The following is a 20,910-nucleotide window of genomic DNA, read 5'->3' as shown; positions in this document are numbered from 1 at the left end:
TTTATCAATTCTGAATCTTGATTTACTTGGATTTACTATGGAAGTTAACCAATTACAACCAATAAAACATCGGAACTGAAACACTTCTGTGTTTTGCTGTGTTTTCCCCATCCTCTCCCGAAAACACACAGGATCAGAGAAACCTGGACCAGGGTACGGTCGTTTGGTCGACTAGCATAAGGTCGACAGTCATTAGGTTGACACAAGCATTAGGTCAACATGGGCTAGGTCGACAGTCAAAAGGTCGACATGGGGTTTATCACAGTTTTTTTGACCTGACATGTGCCAACAGGTGGTATTTCATGCCCAACCATCCACTAGGTAATGGTGGGAGAATAAAATAGTGAGAGCGAATTGAGCCATGCAAGGGGACGTGGTGCACTTTATCCTGTTTCCATGTCGACTGTGTCAACATTCAGGTAAAAAAAAGTGAAAAACCCCATGTCCACCTTTTGACTGTCGACCTAGCCCATGTTGACCTAATGCTTGTGTCAACCTGTGTCCCATGTCGACCTAGACCCATGACGACCTTTCAGCATGTTGACCTAGTGGTGTCTACCTAATGACTGTCGACCTACTTGCTGTCGACCAAATGATCCACACCCTCAGCAACTGCAGCCCCATTTTTGCTGGAAATGGGGGGCTAGTTTGGGAGATTTTATGCAATAGCTTATCGGGGCTAGCCCCCCAGTGATCAGTGATCACAGGTAATTGGATACCACCCTATATATTAAAATTAATTATTGTAACCAATTAAAAAAAAATTGTGTAAAGGCTTAGCGGGACACAAGGATCTTGCTATTTCTAGCATGCGCAACCTCCAAAGCTGAATCCATGCAACTATCAGACTCACAGACGGACTCCTGTGGCTTAAACCCGGGAATGCTACCAAAGGACAGCTCTTTTTGAGAGGGCTGTACGCTGCGATACTAACTGCATATGCAATTAGTATCAATGCAGTAAGTGGAGGGATGTACCATAAAAGTATCAGTACATCCAGCACCTAGAGTTACGTAAATAGTTGTTATATACTGTAAAATTCTGTTTCTATATGTTGAGAAGTTTAACAAAAATTAGCTTTTGTGACCTTAAACCGTTTTATTTTTATTAATACTAGTTGGATCGCGCAAAAATTTTGCATGCAAATTAAATATGATTGATTTTATAGCGAGGTTGGTGGTTTGTAGTACAATGAAAGAAGATCCGGTTCATTTGTAGCCATTTCAAGTAGCCGAGCAAACTGATCAACTTAGTCATATGGATGCATCCAGTGAAAGAAGTCTAGGGACAAAAGTCAGTTTGTAATTTCGACTTTTTAAGCAAACAATACAATTTTAATTCTAAATTAACAATTTGACAGAAGCAGAGAACTAAGGGTGAGATTTAATAGGATGAGAGATTCAGAAAGTGAGAGATTTTTTTAAAGTGGCAATCATTTACACTGCAAAGCCAGTTTGATTTTGAAGTGTAAATGATTGCCGTTTTAAAAAAACTGGAGATATCTTCCAAAATCTCTCACTTTCTCAATCTCTCACCCTAAATCTTTAAAATAGTTGCTCATTTATCTATTTTGGTTAAGTATGAAGGGAGAAAAATGGATCGTCAACAAAAGTTACCTTCTAGAAAAAAATATATATAATAGATCCAAATGTGAATATTCATATAAGGAAACTGTGCTTTTTTATAGAACTTCTGTTTGTTCCTGTATTCCTTACAGCTGTGTGGGAAGGCATTTAATCGAATGCACAATTTAATGGGCCACATGCACCTCCATTCAGACAGCAAACCCTTCAAGTGCCTGTATTGTGCCAGCAAATTTACACTTAAGGGAAACCTTACCCGTCATATGAAGGTTAAACATGGTGTCACGGAAAGAAGATTCCACACTCGAGGTAAAAATTAATAGCGACTATCATTTTTTCTCTAATTTTTTTTCATTGTTCTCAACTTAATGGTCTAATACTGTGATGCATACTGTATGACTCAGGATTTGTATATAATAAAAAAGAAAAATGTTCAGCTGCAATCAAAACTCTATATACTGTAAGCTAGTTACCTATGCGTCAAGCCCTAAAACACTGGTCTTAATTCATCATGATCTTCTTGCACAAATTGTGTATACCATAGGTGCCTCTATATCAAAGGGTGTGCACTGCACACGAGCTCCTATGTCCATGGTGTCCACACAACACACCCTGTAACTATACATCGATCATACTTACCTTATCGGCACAGGAGCTGTAGCAATCACATGGAAAACTGTGCAGTGAACATGTGCAGTAGAGATATCAGAGATCACGGTGCAGATTACATTTTATCGGAGATCCAGAATGTGATTAGGGGTCAGGTCGCCCTTAGGCACGACTTAACTACATCACTGCCTGCATAATGTTTGGGCCTCCTAACTGCCAAAACAACCCTAACTCCACCAGCACATTTTACTGAGCATTGTAATGACAAAAACAACAGCAAAATAATCACTCGGCTTCATCTGGGCATCAGGGCTCTCATGCAAGTGAGTATGATGTGCCACCCAACAAGTGTCCCCCCTAGGCACATGCCTCACATGCCTACTGCTAAATCCACCACTATTGATGACCTACACATTCACATAACTCCCAACTGTCCTGCTTTTCGCGGGACCATGTTTTTTGGGATGTTCCCGGATCCCGACCTGGGCCGGCAGTGTCCCACGGCAGGGGTGGGGCAGTTGGGAGTACCCCCTGTCACCTGTGAATATATGCTGTGCGCATGCGCACAGCGTCTATTCTGAAGGGCTGGGGACATAGCCAGCAGCTCAGAGAGCCGCTAGCTATGCCCCCACAGCGGCAAAAATGGGGCATGGCCTCGCAGGAATAGGTCACACCCTGTGCCACTAGGCCACACCCCTCTTCAACCCGATCAGATGTTGGGAGGCATGCATTCAGTCTACATGGCAACCATATCAGGAGAGAGAGGGGCTTGCATGGAGACTGCACACGTGCCACACCACCAGGCTTAACCTGCCCCTGTGTATAAAAGGTAAATAACTACAAACTATGCACAATTATAAATGTGGAGGTACTATTTTGTTGTATTGTAATAGCTGATATTCTCACTGAATCCATACATATTTTCATTAATTTAAACAAATATTTTAAGGTATAAAAATGAGTTTACAACACAGAAAACACCAGAGTAATAATGCATATTAACATGTTAACATTCTGTTTTCAGGGTTGGGCAGGGCAAGGACAGGCCTCTCTCACTCCATTGCTCTTTGCAGTTCTGAGCAGAAAGAACCCTTTGACCTATCCAGAAAGAGAAGAGCTAAAGAAATATCTTGTCATTCAGATGGGGAGAGTGTAAAGGATGGCTCTTCCCAAGAAGAGGAAGACGAGCAGGACTTCAGTTATGAGTCAGAACTTAAATCAGAGGCGCATCCAGGTGTTTTAAAGAAGACACGTATCAAAGAAAGGCAAGATATTCTCCACAGAAACAGAGAAGGAATAAGTCACCAGCACAAAGAGGAAGAAGTGACAAACCTCAGCCATCGAAGGGGAAGTTTTGGGCCACCTGTTCCTTATTACTTACAGTACATTTCAAGAACAGAAACACAAACTTAAATGAGATGCTTGAGGACTGAATTCATGACCAGGCCACAAACAACATACCTAAATGTGTAAAACAAGGTTGACAGCACAATATCGCACCCCAGTTAATTAAGGCTAATATTATGTGACATGCAATGCACTGCTATTATTTAATTTGGCATATAATGTTATCACTCAACATAGATCTGTAGGTTATAGATTACAATCCATATGCTTTAATTAATTGCAACAATACATAAAAACCATAGCACTTCATGTAAAGTTGGTTCATATAAATCTATATTAATCGCCTGAAGATGTCCCATGTTTTACATTTCACCTAAACTGTATATAATATATTTGTATAGATTCCAAAATATATCTAGCATTACACACTGCTGTTATAATAAAAGAGTGATGTCATTCTATGTATATAATACACACGAATAGACCATTGAGGGTTCTGTAAACAGTATCCGTATAAACGGAGCTTTCTTTAGTTCTCCCCTTTATGAAGGATCTCTTGAGTAGGGATGCCAATCCTGGGGCATTTTTTTCAATCTCGGAAATCGGTATTGAAAAATACCTAATCCCAGGATTGCCGGGATGGAGTTTGTCAATATAATGACAAACTTTAATCCCCCTCTGTCACACCCAAACTTTTCTCACAGTACCCAGGTGGCGGTGTCCGGGAGGCCCGGGCCTAGCGGTGGTGTCCGGGATGCCCATGACCGGTGGCGGTGTCTGTGAGGCACGGGGTGATGGTGTCCGAGAGGCATGGGCCCGGTGCCGGTGTCCGGGAGGCACAGGGCGGCGGTGAGAAGGTCGGGTGCCGGGCTGTTGTGTGATGTGGAGCGGCAGGCGTGCTGCACGGCGTGACCTCTGCCATGAGGTCACGCTGTGCATAGCAGTGTGCCGGGATCAGAAGCAGCCAGGCAGCGCTGCCCGGCATTAGATTTGGGCATGCGCAGGGCAATCCCGGAATTAGAAACTCCAATCCCAGGATTCAAATACCAATGTTTTTAGGGCCAAATCCCGGGATCCCGCCGATCCCGGGATTGGCCACCCTACTCTTGAGGTATTTCCTTTGCACTCTGGTCATGTCTGCTGATTCCTATTTCCCAGTACAATACAATCTGCATTTAGGGGCCTTATTCAGACCTGTTCGCTAGGCTGTGTATTGCCTTCTAAGTGATATCTTTTACTTTCTTATCTAGTGTGTACACTCAATATAGCTAGACTTTTCAATAATATTAATAATAATAATATTGGTATTGCAATAATATTCACATATGCCATTTACACACTACAAGTTACCATTTCTAGTCACAGAGCTGCTTGGTCACACAAACAGGTTATAAACTTCTATTAACAAAGTCTAATGATCAAATGAGGAAAATAAAAGCTACTTAGCCCTTATTCAGTATAGTCGCATTAATAAATCTGCCTATGTGTTAATATAATTATACAGAATGGGGTATAAGTACATCTTATTACATAATTTGCTAATAAAAGTGACAATTTCATACCCTCCAATATGACCCATTCCATTAGGTGCAATATGCTCTGCTCCTGGACTTCCCTCTTACTGTATGATTGCCATCACCTATGGTGAAACACCCTTCTCATTAATTAACTAGTTCAACACAGGTGATGGCAATCATACATTAAGAGGTAAGTTAACCCTGTCAGACCCATGGTAGAACGTGCAGTTCAAAAAGGGATTCCTGGGCAGTGCCAGGCTAGGTGATGATGACTGTGTCAGGGACTGCATTGGAAGATGCAGTCCCACTGACGGTGGCAGCCACATACCATTGGACATTCTGAGCAAGCATATGGTTGCTCTGGCATATGTTAGTGTGGGCAATGTCTGCTCTATGGTGCGCACCACAGCGACTTAGAGCTGCAGCCAGTGGAAATCCAAAAATCAAGCCAATCGGCTGCAATGTTAGCTTAATTTCACAGTAGCTGCTGCGACTAAAGCTTTAGATGTTACTGCTTGGCATCTATGTAGGAATTTTACACATTAGGTAAGTTACACATGTCAATACGCTAAGGGGGTCATTCAGGTTGGCTCGCTAAGCAGCAGTAGTTCGCTGCTTAGCGATCCTTCTAACGCTGCCCGCCAGGCGTGCGAATGCCCGCCCTCTGCTGCCCAGCAAATATCTCTGCCACACTGTGAATGGATGTTCTGCATAAACATCCAATAGCAGGGTAGTTCACCAACCATGGAATGATTTCTATAGTGCACGCAAATCTAAGTCAGTTTGGGCTGACTAAATCAGCCCATACACGCTGCGATGTGGGCTGTGCGTTGTGTGTTTTGAGGTGCGCGCTCCCGCGGCACCTAATCGCACAGTACAAAAAGTATGTGCTTGCACATACTTTTTGTACTTAGTTTACATCGCATCGCATTGCATGCACAACGCATTCACAGGGCATGCAATGCGATGTGATGCGTGCTAGTTAAGCACCGAACGCACGCCCGTATCGCAGCGTGTATGGCCAACATTAGACTTACAGTGTCCTGGTCCAAGAACTGGATGGGTGGCTGACATCTTGTGACACCCGCCAGCATTCACATGGGACACCCAGCGTTTTCCTGGGCGCACCAAGCATTTTCCTGGGTATGCCCAGGAAACGCAGTGTCCGCATGCGAACGCCCCCTGCCCGCCTCCATCATGCCCCCCCTACACCTGTGCGAGCGCCACAGAGACTATGCAAGTCTCTGAAGGCGCCTGCACAGAAGCCCCGCACATGCGCATAAGTGAATATGCGCAATGTTTCAACATTGGTCCCCCATGCGAACACGCATCGTTCAGAATCAGGTCCTAAGTCTGCTCGAGATTTCACATCCAATGACAGATTGTAAGTAATGAATAATTATTTACCCATATAACAAATGGATCCTTTGATGAAAACAACATAAAATATCCTTACAGGAATCAATAAAATCCTCCCCCTTCCCACAACCATCCTTTTTTTGGGGTGAGATGAGTTATATGGCAGGTGTAGTGACATCAATTTGTATAGCTGGTAATACAAGTGGCTGCATGAGAGAACTTCAAAAATGCCCCTGTCTACCTAATTAATTAAGCAACAATTGACTATTCAACCAAATGTGTATTTTGTTTTCAGATGGTTATTTCTGAGTAAACTGTCTGAGGGTTGTATAAGCACAATGCCACATAACAGCCCTTTCTTTTGGGACAATTTACTTAGAAGCAAATGCAAGGCTAGTTTCAATTTCAGGTGGGATGTGCTGTGGTAGCCTGGTGACAAGGAAGCAATCTATGAGAAGTATAAGGGGAGTTTACCTTTGAAGGGGTATATACTCCTGGTCATGTGGTTTCCTCTTCCTCTTTGCCTTTTTGAAGCCCCTCCCGCCAGCCCTGGATTTGTTCTAGATTTTTTGGCGCTCATTTCAGTTTTTGGGTGCGATTGTTGTCGGCTTTTTATAGCCAGATTGGCAGGAAGTCGCTACCAGCGAGCGGTCAAAGCATGGCATTAGTGGTCATTGTGGGGTAACCTCTTTTGGGAGGATGGCGCGTGTGTCTTTCCCATGTGGGTGTACAAAGGGTGTTCCTGTGCGGGAGTGCCCATTGCTCTGCCAGGTTAAAGGGTGGTAGGTCCTGCACAATGCAGGTTATGCAGGTAGGAGTCGGTGGTGAGCCCCTCTTTGGTTTTTGGACAAGATCAAGTTGACTGGGCTGGCGTTGGTAGCTACTTTCTCTCTGCCATCTTCCAAATTTAGATTAAAGCTTAGTTCTAAAATCTAGTTTCAAATTGCAACTCAAATTTAGTTAAAATTAGTCAAACATGGTCACCAATTAATAAATGCTTGTTGACCTTTTGAAATCTAGCACTTGGTGGTCTGTGTATTTATTTATCGTCTGAGTGGTTTATTTCGTGTCGGTGTGAATTATTTTAGGTGAAGCTAGCTTATGTTAAGGTAGAGGTACATCACAATAAGTTATGGGTGCCTTATTCATATCCTATACCAGAAACAGTTCTTGTTTAGTGGATTGTGTCAGGGCAGTGTGAGAAGAAGTGGTTTCTGTGGGTCATATGACATGGGAAGCAGTACTATTTGGGTGAATGACACTGAACTACACTATGGATAATCATTTGTGTGTATATACTTCTAAAACATTTTAAAACCCAATGCACACCTGCAAGAGCCTCGTGGCACACCAGGGCACCTAGGCACACAGTTAGAGAACCATTGCGGTAAGGTATTCCTATAGCACTTCCTGACTGTTCTTTAAGTGGCCATGAATGTTAACTGCTTTTTTTTTTTTTTATAATGGAACTCCGTATACTGTATGAATGTAATAACAACATACATTATCATCAAGAAAAGGTGGGAACATCAAAAATAAAGGCACAAAACCAATTACTGTGAGTGAAGGGTCAGAAATGTCCAATTAACGTATTGCAAAACAAAATTTTCAAGTATTCGTTGATAGGTTGACAGTTTCTAGTTCAATAGTCAATAGGTTAACACATTATTGTCGACATAGACGAAATGTCAACACAAGCAAAATATTTGGTACCTGTGTAGTTTCACGGCGGTAGCTTACGCCGCCAGCATAATGTTCATGTCAGAATCAGCGTAGTGTTCACGCAGCTAGCGTAGTTAGCGTAGTCAGTCAGAAGTAGCGTAGTGTTCCCGCGGCCGCTACGTTATCAGCGTAGGCTGCCGCCGTGAAACGACACAAGTAACTACCGTAACACCAGTGTTGTTGGGAACTGCATCTCTGTCCCCGGCGTCCCTGGCAAGCCTACTCAGCGCCTCTCTCACACCGGCAGTGCCAGCATGATCCCCTCTCTTTGGCAGACAGGCGATCATGCTGGCGCCGGCGGAGAGGCGCTCCATCTGTTTGACACGCAGGAGCGTGTCAAATGAGACGCTCCTGCGTACGGCAGGGTACAGCAACCCTGCCTACAGGGTTAGGGGTTCTGTAGTGCCTTTTCAAACACCCACTATCCACGGCAGCCCAAAGGGTGGTGAGCCCAGCGAGGGAATGCGTTACGCGACCTCCCTCCCTTTTCATACCACCACTATCCACGTCGGCGTGGAGTCGATTTTATATAGTGTGGCGAGCAAAATATTTGGTACCTGTGTAGTTTCACGGCGGTAGCTTACGCCGCCAGTATAATGTTCATGTCAGAATCAGCGTAGTGTTCACGCAGCTAGCGTAGTTAGCGTAGTCAGTCAGAAGTAGCGTAGTGTTCCCGCGGCCGCTACGTTATCAGCGTAGGCTGCCGCCGTGAAACGACACAAGTAACTACCGTAACACCAGTGTTGTTGGGAACTGCATCTCTGTCCCCGGCGTCCCTGGCAAGCCTACTCAGCGCCTCTCTCACACCGGCAGTGCCAGCATGATCCCCTCTCTTTGGCAGACAGGCGATCATGCTGGCGCCGGCGGAGAGGCGCTCCATCTGTTTGACACGCAGGAGCGTGTCAAATGAGACGCTCCTGCGTACGGCAGGGTACAGCAACCCTGCCTACAGGGTTAGGGGTTCTGTAGTGCCTTTTCAAACACCCACTATCCACGGCAGCCCAAAGGGTGGTGAGCCCAGCGAGGGAATGCGTTACGCGACCTCCCTCCCTTTTCATACCACCACTATCCACGTCGGCGTGGAGTCGATTTTATATAGTGTGGCGAGCGTAGATAGCCACTGAGCCCGAAGCGTGAACTCCCGCACAGGAACACCCTTTGTACACCCACATGGGAAAGACACACGCGCCATCCTACCAAAAGAGGTTGGGAGGACGGGTAACGCGTCCCTCGCGGGGTACGCTGCGCTCGCCATGCTTCGGGCTGCCGTGGATAGTGGGTGAAAAGGCGCTACAGAACCCCTAACCCTCTAGGCAGGGTTGCTGTACCCTGCCGTAATAGCTACTTAGATGCAAGAGCATCTCATTGCTGGAGCATCTGAGACACCCCTGCGTGTCAAACAGATGGAGCGCCTCTCCGACAAAGAGAGGGGATCATGCTGGCGCCGACAGTGTGAGAGAGGCGCTGAGTAGGCTTGCTGATAACGTAGCTTAGGCTGCCACCGTGAAACTACACAAGTAAGGCAGCCGTTGGGCTACCCAATAGCGTAGCTTCAAACGTAGCGTAAGCTGCCACTGTGAAACTACACAAGTACCAAAGATTTACATGGCGATTGCCGCAACAATTCCGGATGAGGGAGCTGGTGCATAGTCGTGATAGAAAAACGACTTGTATTTAGGGGAAAAAAATAATCTATGACTCAATCTGAAATTTGGTATGGCTTGGTTGGTTGAAAGATGGTAGTACACCATAGTAATACCAACTTTCCTCAGCAACACCTCCTGTAATCAAACACAGGTACTTATTGAGCGACCCTCGTATAAGTCTTTAAATATTGAAAAGGAAGACATATACAGTAGGAGGACACTCTGAGGGAGGACAGAACTTACAAAAGAAGAACTATACTATCTAAAGTAGGATGATTGGTCATCTTATTAGTACGGACAGCTGTTATTGGCAGAAGACCTCGCTAGCGGGATTGCAGGCGCCTTATTCAATTACTTGGGTGTTTCCTAACAGTGGAGCCTATTCTAGTTTCCACGCTCCCCTGTGTGTAGATTAATATTCGCCGGGCACTCGCACACAACAGTGCGGGCGAGAGGTGTGGGGCGGCAGGCCGAGGGGCGTTCTCAAGGTGATTCCCCGATGATGCGGGTCAGCGGATGTCAGCTGCCCACCCACTTCCCACACTGGGCGCCCACATATGTGAGACCACAGAGGTGTCTCAGAACTGCGAGCACTCGCAAAATCATTCGATGGTTGGCGACCATCGAATGCCTGCGGGTGAGCATGTAGAGAAGATGGGCCTAACAGGTTTTGTAGATATTGTACCCCTTAAATTTCAAGAACCCCAACCAGGTTGCACAATATTCTGTACATATCTCTGCACAGCTACCATAGTCATGTAACAATTTATCACTGCTTTTTTTTTTTTTTTTTTGCAGTACGGAGATGAAATTATAAAGATATTTTTATATACTGTAGGTGCTGGTTGGGATCCTGGATTTAGGGCATAATAGAGAATTGATCGCAGAACAAATTTGATCTCAAAATGGGCAAAACCATTTGCACTGCAGTTAGGCCAAATGTCATATGTGCAGAGAGAGTTAAGGTCCATACACACTGCGTGTATGGACAGCGATGATAGCGTTCATTGCTGGGGGTAAGCCGCTCAGTGCTTACACACTGAGTGGCTTTCCTCCTGCCCGGTGCCGTCAGCGGGGAGAGGATGGCTTTGCATAGCGCAGCTATCTGTTGGTAATACCGGCAGATGATTGGCTTTCCTGGCGATGAAGCGGGAGCACGCAGCAGGGCTCAACGCTCATCGCCGGGGCATTCACACTGGGCAACTTTGAGCTGAAAGCCACTCAAACCTGCTGTTTTGAGTGGCTTTCAGCTCAAAGTCGCCCAGTGTTTATAGGCCTTTAGATTTGTGTTGTTTTAAGAAAAGCAATTATGATGATTTCATTATATGATGGAGCCTCATATGTGGTGCTGGTTAGGAATTAGTACAGTAGGAATTAAAATGATTCAACTTTGAAAAATAAAAGTGGTGATGTTGCTAATGGCAGTTGTAGATTAACACAATAGCTACAGATTGATAAATGCATGTGAACACACTAAATAATATCCCTCCACACAGAGAAAGAAGAAATTCAGATAGGGATATAAAAAAAAAGGCGAAGGAGGAACCGAAATGGGGAAAGTAGAACTTCTCTTTGGAATTGATAACAATTGTTTACAGATAATGAAGAAAAAAACAGGAAGAGAGAGAGTACAGTATAGTGTTCACAAAAGACAACAGGAACCATGCCACCTGCTTGCCGCACAATGTTTAAGTTTAAATTAGAAGGAAGCCAATATGTAATATATACACCCCGTGATGGAAATCATTTTTTCTGTATTCTCCTGCTAAACAATTCCTCACATTTATCCAAATAATCTTTCTTATAAAGTAGGTACTTATCAATTCAGAGCCAGCCCTAGCCATAGGCATACTAAGCAATTGCCTAGGGCGGCAGCCTATGCCTCGGGGCTGAAGCTTTACCGGCGCCCGGAGTTCTGGTCCCAACTTCCCCTGGGGCCCTGGCACTGCAGCCGCTGCTGTAACTTCCGCCCGGCGTCATCGCGTGTCACCCACATGTGGGACGCGATGATGTTTTGAGCGGCTTTCAAAACCCCCACCCAAATCTTACTCTCTCTGCACATGTTACATCAGCCCCACCTGCAGTGCATATGGTTTTGTCCATTAGAGAAAGAATTTGCTTTTGCAAGAATGCGCATGCGCACAGCGTCTATTCTCGTATTCTCGTTAATTAGCATAAGCCGCGCCCTTATTTGCATACGCCAGCCCCCATTTCGTGCGCTCGCGCGGCGGTGACCCTATTTCCCCGACACAGAAGTTGGGAGGTATGAAAATGCGATATTAAAAAAAACGCGGTACTCTTTACCTAGCACGGCGCCCATTGCGGTCATTGAATGCACTAAAAAATCGGGTGCGACGCGATGCCCGCGATTTCCCATTGGGAACAATGTTAAATTTCTCAATTGACCCGATTTTACTGTTCAATGCCTCAATTGACACGATTTTTCCATAGGAAACAATGTTAAATGGCCCACAGAGGCCAAATAGCCACCCTGAAGTGTGAACTGGCCCCCACAATTGTTAACGCCACCCCACGATCAACGTGAACCCGAAGCGTGGCGAGCGCAGCGAGCCCGCGAGGGGCGGCGGTACGCGTCCTACGACCTTTTCATACCCCCACTATCCACGTCGGCGTGGAGTTGAGAATAGAATAGTGTGGCGAGCCCGAAGCGTGGCGAGCGCAGCGAGCCCCGCGAGGGGACGCGGATACCTGTGAAGCCCGCGAAGGGACGCGTTTACCTGTGAAGGTATCCGCGTCCCCTCGCCACGCTTCGGGCTCAGTGGCTCGCTACGCTCGCCACACTATTCTATTCTCAACTCCACGCCAACGTGGATAGTGGGGGTATGAAAAGGTCGTAGGACGCGTACCGCCGCCCCTCGCGGGCTCGCTGCGCTCGCCACGCTTCTGGTTGACGTTGATCGTGGGGTGGCGTTACCAATTGTGGGGGCCATTTCACACTTCAGGGTGGCTATTTGGCCTCTGTGGGCCATTTAACATTGTTTCCTATGGAAAAAATCGTGTCAATTGAGGCATTGAACAGTAAAATCGGGTCAATTGAGAAATTTAACATTGTTCCCTATGGGAAATCGCGGGCATCGCGTCGCAACCGATTTTTAGTGCATTCAATGGCCGCGATGCCAGAAATTTTTTTTACCTGCGATGCCCACGATCAAAATCGTGGGCGCCGTGCTAGGTAAAGAGTACCAAAAACGCATTTTCCCAAAAACGGTAAACCCAGTAAATCTCGCCCAAAGTGTTAAAAGGTACCTTGTACCATTTTCTCCCTGAAGGAGAGGGTCAGGTAGGCAACCCTGTTATTAATGTATTTCTTTCTAAACACACTGATAACTAAAACGCCTCCTACTATGTTCAATATGTATGTCAGACCCGGCACTGGCAGAGCTGTGTTGCTCGCTCACCCTGATGTTGCAGGCAGCTCCATGTGCAGACACCGGTGACAGAAATACAGGAGTTCATCTGTCCCCGGCGTCACACAACGCAGAGAGTACTACAGCACACACTAGACTACCTAGTACCTTCAAGTTCTGTCACACGGATAATGAATAACTGCGGAGCCATTGGCTGCTATGGTGCCGCCCATCCGCTGTCATCTCCCAGAGACACGGTCACGCTCTGCTCCAAGATGGCGGCTTCCATGCTGTGTCGGTGCGCGCTGCTTACCAGGTCCCGGGTGGCAGCTTTCGGTGCCTCGGTGACAGGTACGTAATAACCTGGTGCCCGGATATACGCTCTGTATAATCTACTGTAGCTGGCTAAAACGGGGCAGGGTCACATTGTGCTAAATCCACCCTGTGTGCAGCTGTAGATACCTTGCCCTCTATATACAATACCCCTGCCTTCAACTGTATATACACTGCACTATATACACCTGTAAGCTGCCTGCGGCTGTATAGCCCCTGCACGCTATATACTGTACCTGTACCCTGTCTGCAGCTGCACAGCTCTTGCCAGTGTTGTGACAATTTCAGTGCCTGCCTCGTGTGTGACCACCTTGAAAAACGTTGGTGGATGGTGTACCAGTGGGTATTTTAAAACAAATGTGGACCAATGGCATGTGAAAAGTGCAATGTGCTGGTATAAGGGGTATGGGCAAAAACCACATCCAGACAAGACAACGGAATGCCGGACCGGACATTTGAATTTCGGAGCTTGTAGTGTCCAGTCCGGAGGTGTCCTGTCCAGGGGGGGGCTGCCTGTGACAGCTGTCACCAGGGAGAGGAGGAGGAGGAGGGAGAGAATAAAGCCTGACCACACGGGGAGGCTGTAATCTCCCCTTCGACATGTCCCTGGTGAATGCTATCGGGATCCCGACTGCCGGTGCTCCGACAGGAGGGGGCGAGCGCAAAGAAGCCCCTTGCGGGCACGTTGGCTCGCTACAGGTTTTATTCTCCCTCTATTGGGGTCGTGGACCCCCACAAGGGAGAATAGCCCCTGTGAGTCGGGATCCCCCTTGTTGGAGCATTGGCAGTCGGGATACTGACTGTCGGGATCCCCACTGTCGGAGCGTTATCCGGCCCCCGTGAAACTACACGTCCCATCATGCCCTACCACAGTTTTGCTATTAGGGAATGCTAAACCTATGGCAAGGCATGCTGGGATGTGTAGTTTCATAACAGCTGGAGGGCCATCGTTTGGACATGCCTGCTCTAGGGATTTCTTCAGGGCAGGGTGCTGCCCCTTGAGCAGCACCCTGATGTTCTTACATTTGTCTAATATAGTATACCTACCTGCTAGCCGCTATTATGGATGTGAAGAATGCCGGATCGGTTTATACCTTTTAAACAATGGTCCTGTGCAGACCAACTTCGGTGCATTATGTACATTATATAAGCTGGATTGCTGCGTTTCCAGATGCATGGCCAATGGTCTGCATGGAATCTGAAACTGTATATGCCTTTATGCTGCCGCCAGCAGTATGCGTTCTATGAGTAGGAGATGTGAATGATGGGAATTATTGGAGACCCGCCATTTATCTGGGTTACTGAACACAGGATCATTGGTCTGTGAGGAATCAGAAGTGCATTCCAGCGTTGGCACCATGCGTTCCATGAGCAGTGGATACAGGTCTAATGATGGGAATAACCGGAGATCATGCAGGTGACTAGCCTGAACACAGCTGTTTGCTATTATTCTTGGTTCAGTGGGCACCCAACCCTTTATAGCAGCTTGTTTGTTATTGTGGAATAGGCTCCTGAGGAAGGTGGGTTTCCACCGAAGTGGCTGTCATCGGGCCGTAGGGATGAGAGCTGTGCCTGTTCATAGCCCCCTCTGAACTCAAATAATATTATGTTGGTTTATGTGGTTGTATGACCAGCCTTGTTTCATTTTACAGGAAAAAGGTTTATACTGTCTTCAGCATATGTCAGTGATATGACATGGGAGAAATGGGAAAAAGAGACCCATGATTTAGGTAAGTATTATCATTAATAACGTCATTGTCTTGCTTTACTGTTTTTGTTAGGACAGGGGTGGAAATGCATGCATTATATACATTACATTGCCAGAGGCAAAAAAGGTGGCATATCAGGACCACATTCAGGGTGTGTCTCTGCCTGCACCAATGAGCAGTAACCATGGCCATAGAGCTGCTCAGAAGCCTAATGGTCGACTGCAGGGCCGCGGTTGGGCCTCTCAGTACATTACCCCCGATCATTTTTGATTGGTAGTAATTGAATATGAGCCTAAGATGCAGTATCTAATGAAATGTTTGCTGTGCTACGGTCTCCTTAGTCGGGCATCTTGCGCCATATGGCATCAGAATCTGTGCAGCAGACATTATTGCATGCAAAGCCTACTTTTTAAGGGTATTCCATTTCTCTGGCTGAGATAAACTCGGTACTCTTTACCTAGCACGGCACCCATCGCGGGCATCGTGGCCATCAAATGCACTAAAAAACGGGTGCGACGCGATGCCCGTGATTTCCCATAGGGAACAATGTTAAAAGTGTGATTGGATGCGATTTTACTGTTCAATGCCTCAATGCCCGCGATTTTTCCATAGAAAACAATGTTAAATGGGCCACAGAGCCCAAATAGTCCCCCTGAAGTCTAAAATGGCCCCCACAATTGTTAACGCCACCCCACGATCAACGTGAACCCGAAGCGTGGCGAGCGCCGGCGGTACGCGTCCTCCGACCTTTTCATACCCCCACTATCCACGTCGGCGTGGAGTTGAGAATAGAATAGTGTGGCGAGCCAAGCGAGGGGACGCAGATACCTTCACAGGTAAACGCGTCCCTTCGCGGGCTTCACGGGTATCCGCGTCCCCTCGCGGGGCTCGCTGCGCTCGCCACGCTTCGGGCTCGGTGGCTCGCTGCGCTCGCCACACTATTCTGTTCTCAACTCCACACCGACGTGGATAGTGGGGGTATGAAAAGGTCGGAGGACGCGTACCGCCGCCGCTCGCCACACTTCGGGTTCACGTTGATCGTGGGGTGGCGTTAACAATTGTGGGGGCCATTTCAGACTTCAGGGGGACTATTAGGGCTCTGTGGCCCATTTAACATTGTTTCCTATGGAAAAATCGCGGGCATTGAACAGTAAAATCGCGTCCCATCACACTTTTAACATTGATCCCTATGGGAAATCGCGGGCATCGCGTCGCACCCGTTTTTTTTGTGCATGCGATGGCCGCGATTTTTTACACCCGATACCGATTGCAAATCACTTTTCCTTCATTCTGTGGGTAATTTTTCCAGGAAGGTTTTAGAATAAGTTTCATAAAGATCGGTCATCAGGGGGCTATGGGTAGGGACTATATATTAAGGTGTTTTCTAATGACAGAAATCCCACTAATGTGATTGGACACACCAGTTTGCATGGCCACACACTTTTTCCATCGATTGATTTGCTGACTGTGACCAAAACCCCATCACCAAACCACAGCTGTTTCCCTCCCAAACTGTAACCACTAGCATCATTCACAGAGACCCTACTCAGAAAAAAGTGCAACGCTGCCCGCCTGCCACCAGTGCAATCCCCCTGCAAGCCTGCCCGCCTGCGCAATCCCCCTGCAAGCCTGCCCGCCTGCGCAATCCCCCTGCAAGCCTGCCCGCCTGCGCAATCCCCCTGCAAGCCTGCCCGCCTGCGCAATCCCCCTGCCCGCCTGCGCAATCCCCCTGCAAGCCTGCCCGCCTGCGCAATCCCCCTGCAAGCCTGCCCGCCTGCGCAATCCCCCTGCAAGCCTGCCCGCCTGCGCAATCCCCCTGCATGCCTGCCAGGCCTAAACATTTCCCTCCTTTGGTATAGGTGTGCAATCACAATATAAAATATCAATGTTTTAAATATATTTGTATTAAGGATAATGGACTATAGCTCCTGGAGTCCATCTGTGTGACAAGAGCTTGGTACTACAGCAAGGGTTTTATTTATAGAGATCATCTAGGGTCTGATTCTGAGTCTCATGCAAAGTGGCTGTAGTTGCGGACAGCCAGGGAAGTCTAATTTACTGCTTTATGCTAATAAAATAATCGGTTCTACAAATGTGGGGGTTTGTGTGTATGCGAGCAGAACCCAGCCTGGCCTATTGCTGTTACATTAGCCAACATTAGTATCTGCACTTGTACCAGCCCCATGCTAGGCATGAGAGATGCTTCGGAAAACGCCTTCTCTTGCAAACGCCCATAATGCTGTTATGAAACTATGAGGGTTATCGGGGCAGTAGAGTGCGCTGGTAGGGCCCGGGTAGTTTTCTGGGGGGGTGGTCTAATTACAGGAGGCATGACCATGCATCCTTGAAATAAAATACAGAAAAAATAGCCCTTAAAGCACCTCCCTGGCCAAACTGCAGCCCAGCACACAGCAACCTGTATTGGGTTGAGAAGAGCTGCTTCTTCCAGGTAACTGGGGCACCACTGGGCCCATCAATAAGACCTGGGCCTGGGTAATTTGAGCCACCCCATATCTCTGTGCTACTGCTGGATGTTATGCGCAATCACTTTGCCACCGCCCAGTTCTAGCCCCAACAATGCCCATTTTATTGCAAGACAGAGAGATGACTACTTGTCATTTGACTAAGGATAGGAAAAACATATGTAAATAAGTCTAAATTAATTGTTGCGCATTTGCTGTTGGCAAAAACTCTCAAATTGCATCATCAATGAGAAATGATACACTTTGAGGAGTATTCAATGTTTTTTGAGAGTCTGGCTCACCGCTCACTGTTCTGTGTCCCTGTGATCTCGCAGAAGCGCACGGCACTTCTTTTTCTCATCTTCTCATTTCTGACTTCCTCGGTATTCAACGTGTGGCCAGCTCGCCGGCCCCTTTTGTGAACTTAGCATAATTATGCGAGTTCAAATGGGAGTGCTGTAACTGGAGAGATCTGTTTTCTCCTGCTCTCCACGTGAGCTGGTCAGACTGGGATATTCCTGAGCTGGGTGTTCATCTCAGCAGCGTGTTCCTCCCATTTGTGGACTTGTATTTTTTTACAAAGGTTTAGAAAGGTTAATGTTTTGTTCAGTATTTATTTTACAACAAATGGCTGTGTGACTATTTTAATTGGGTTTGTTCTGTTTGGCCTTTATCCTTGTGTTCTGCTTTTGGCATTGTTTCTTTGCCCTGTGTTTTTATTTAATTTATTTTATAATTGTTAGCGTGTTTAAAAGCCTGTTTGGGGGTTAGGTGAGGAAGAAGAGAGGAAGCATGGGAAATTACTAGGAGCATTCCAAAATGATTTCTTATTGGTTACCATTAAAATAACCTATTAAATTCCAAATCAATTAATAGAGTAGTACAGCATTATGGCACTTGCAATAAATACATTACAGTACATATTTTAAATTTTTTAAAACAAACAAACAAAAAGGACAAATTTAACAAAGATAAGCATATAGTTCACCTAAAAAAGATGCCGAGGGAAAAACAGAGAACCTCTCCAAAAAAAAAAAAACGTACAGGACTCACTATTTGTGCATTGAATAGACTTTTTGAGAGACACACTGAAATCCCCATTGAACAAACACAGCGAACAACGGGGAGAAGCGCTGGGCGAACACAGTTTGCTTCGCAAGATATTTTCTGTGAAGTAACAGAGTTGAATACAGTGAGGTACAAAATATGTGAGAAACGTTCTCTACTCTCAAAAAAACCTGCATACTCGCCATTCTAAACGGCGAAATAGGAGCATTGAATACATGTTTCTGAGTTGGAACAACGTCTCTCCCACTTTCCTACAACAAGAATTATTCGGAACCTTGACCCTACCTTTGGACTTAAACACACAAGTATATACTATATATATATATATATATATATATATATATATATATATATATATATATATATATATATATATATATATATATATATATATATATATATATATACTGTTTTTGTTTTTATTATATTTTTTTTCTTATTAGAGCGAGCACTGTATGGACTGTATAAAATTATACAGAGCAGCTTGTTGGTTGCCATTGACCTATTCTACTCCCTTATCACTGCTTAATATATCTACCCCTCTGTCACTCAGCACACCATACACCACATGAACATAATTTTAAACTGTTGGTTGAGTTCAATTGGGGTGAAGGATATGAATTTCTGTTGCCGTGACATTCAGTCTAGACCAGTGGTAGCTTACTCCAGTCCTCGAGAGCTACCAACAGTTCACATTTTCCAGACAACCTAGCTGCTGCACAGGTGCACTCATTACTCACTAACATATTTTAAAAGATCCACAGGTGGAGCTAATTACTTCACTTGTGATTCTGAGAGGAGATCTGGAAAACACTAAAGCAGCCCATACACGCTGCGATGCGGGCTGTCCGATGTGTGCTTTGAGGTGCATGCTCCCGCGGCACCTCATCGCACAGTACAAAAAGTATGTGCTTGCACATACTTTTTGTACTTTGTTTTCATCGCATTGCATGCACAGGCAATGCAATGCAATGTGATCCGTGCTAGTTAAGCACGGAATGCACGCCCGTATCGGGACGTGTATGGGCGGCATTACTGTTAGTAGCTCTCGAGGACTGGAGTTGGCTACCCCAGGTCTAGACGTTTAGCCATCCAGATAAGTTTACAGATTTCTTTCTGTAGGCCCTGCATTTCTACTATAGGGATACAAACCGGAATGGTTTGTATCAGATATAGGGCGGTATTCAATGAGGCTGATTCGCCATGTTTTTATGGCGATTTTGTGCTGTAAGGCGAATTTCTGACTAAAACGGTGAATCACCCTATTCAATGACCAGATGGCGAATACATTTCAAGGTTTTTTTCGCCATGATTCACCGAGTAACAATCGCTATCTTTTTATGGTGAAGTGGAAGGTGAACTTTTAAAATGAAGTGTTTTGTTTTTTACAATTGGTGTCCAAAAATCTGGAATTTTATTCTGAGGAGGTGCATGCTATTTTTATTCATGTGCTGTAAGCACATGAATATATATTTAATAAAAACATATAATAATAATAATAATATATATTTTTTTTTACACAGACCAGCCAGCAGGGGGCCGGGAGCCGAGCCGCTCATTAGATATTCATATATTCACTGCACCCGATCATTACATATGCAGGATCGGGTGTAGTGAATATACCCGGTCCCCTGCTGGCACCCCCGGGGGGGCAGCCTGTGCTGCCTGGCTCCCGGGGAGCCCACCTTCCCCCCACAAACGTTCGGGGCAGGCAGGGAGACTTCCATCTCCCTGCCTGCCACCATCCTCAGGCTCCTTGCGGCGTCCACCGCAGGAGCTCATATTTGCCGGTCAGGGGCAGCGAGCCCCTGACTCGTTGAATACCGGAACCGGCGAGGCTCCGGAACGCAGCGAGCAGTGGTGAATGTGCAGCGAATCCTAAACAGGATTCGCTGCACGTTGCCAGTATTCAAGCTTGAAAAAGCTGTCCCTAGAGTGACAGCGAAACGCGTTGGTGCTGTTCTAAGGACCTGTCTGAGATTTGAAACCAGCTCCCTGCTTATTTATCTGGACTTGGCTTGTCCTCCCCGCAATGGGAATTTACCTTCCAGGCACTGTTGCACTTTATTGAGGATCCCTATACTACTCTGACTACATTTGGGATACCCTCAAAAACACCATATGGAGACACCCTATTGGAGTACCCATCCCTAAACAAGTACAGCCGCAATATAGAGAGGATCCCCC

At 46.1% G+C, this 20,910-nt stretch overlaps 2 protein-coding genes and 1 long non-coding RNA gene across 4 annotated transcripts in view; 2 read left to right on the top strand and 1 right to left on the bottom strand.

Annotated features, from left to right (window-relative positions):
• ZNF366 (zinc finger protein 366) overlaps positions 1-7,948 on the top strand; it is a 40,078-nt gene extending 32,130 nt beyond the window's left edge. Inside the window, exons 4-5 of the mRNA XM_083151887.1 lie at positions 1,718-1,892; positions 3,217-7,948. Of these exons, the coding sequence (XP_083008013.1) occupies positions 1,718-1,892; positions 3,217-3,605 (564 nt within the window). The 3' untranslated portion in view covers positions 3,606-7,948. The remainder of the gene's footprint in view (positions 1-1,717; positions 1,893-3,216) is intronic.
• LOC146018667 (uncharacterized) overlaps positions 1-13,433 on the bottom strand; it is a 47,128-nt gene extending 33,695 nt beyond the window's left edge. For both annotated transcript variants that reach the window (XR_014450524.1, XR_014450525.1), the window contains exon 1: positions 13,320-13,433. This is a non-coding gene — a long non-coding RNA (uncharacterized LOC146018667). The remainder of the gene's footprint in view (positions 1-13,319) is intronic.
• The window catches only part of MRPS27 (mitochondrial ribosomal protein S27), an 87,526-nt gene continuing 79,943 nt past the window's right edge, over positions 13,328-20,910 (top strand). The window contains exons 1-2 of the mRNA XM_083151888.1: positions 13,328-13,502; positions 15,137-15,214. Coding sequence (XP_083008014.1) covers positions 13,343-13,502; positions 15,137-15,214 — 238 coding nt within the window. The 5' untranslated portion in view covers positions 13,328-13,342. The remainder of the gene's footprint in view (positions 13,503-15,136; positions 15,215-20,910) is intronic.

This window comes from Crinia signifera, chromosome 1 (genome assembly GCF_055691185.1).
Source record: "Crinia signifera chromosome 1, ASM5569118v1, whole genome shotgun sequence".
Classification (NCBI taxonomy): Eukaryota; Metazoa; Chordata; class Amphibia; order Anura; family Myobatrachidae; genus Crinia; species Crinia signifera.
This window is presented reverse-complemented; position numbering and strand designations above follow the sequence as displayed.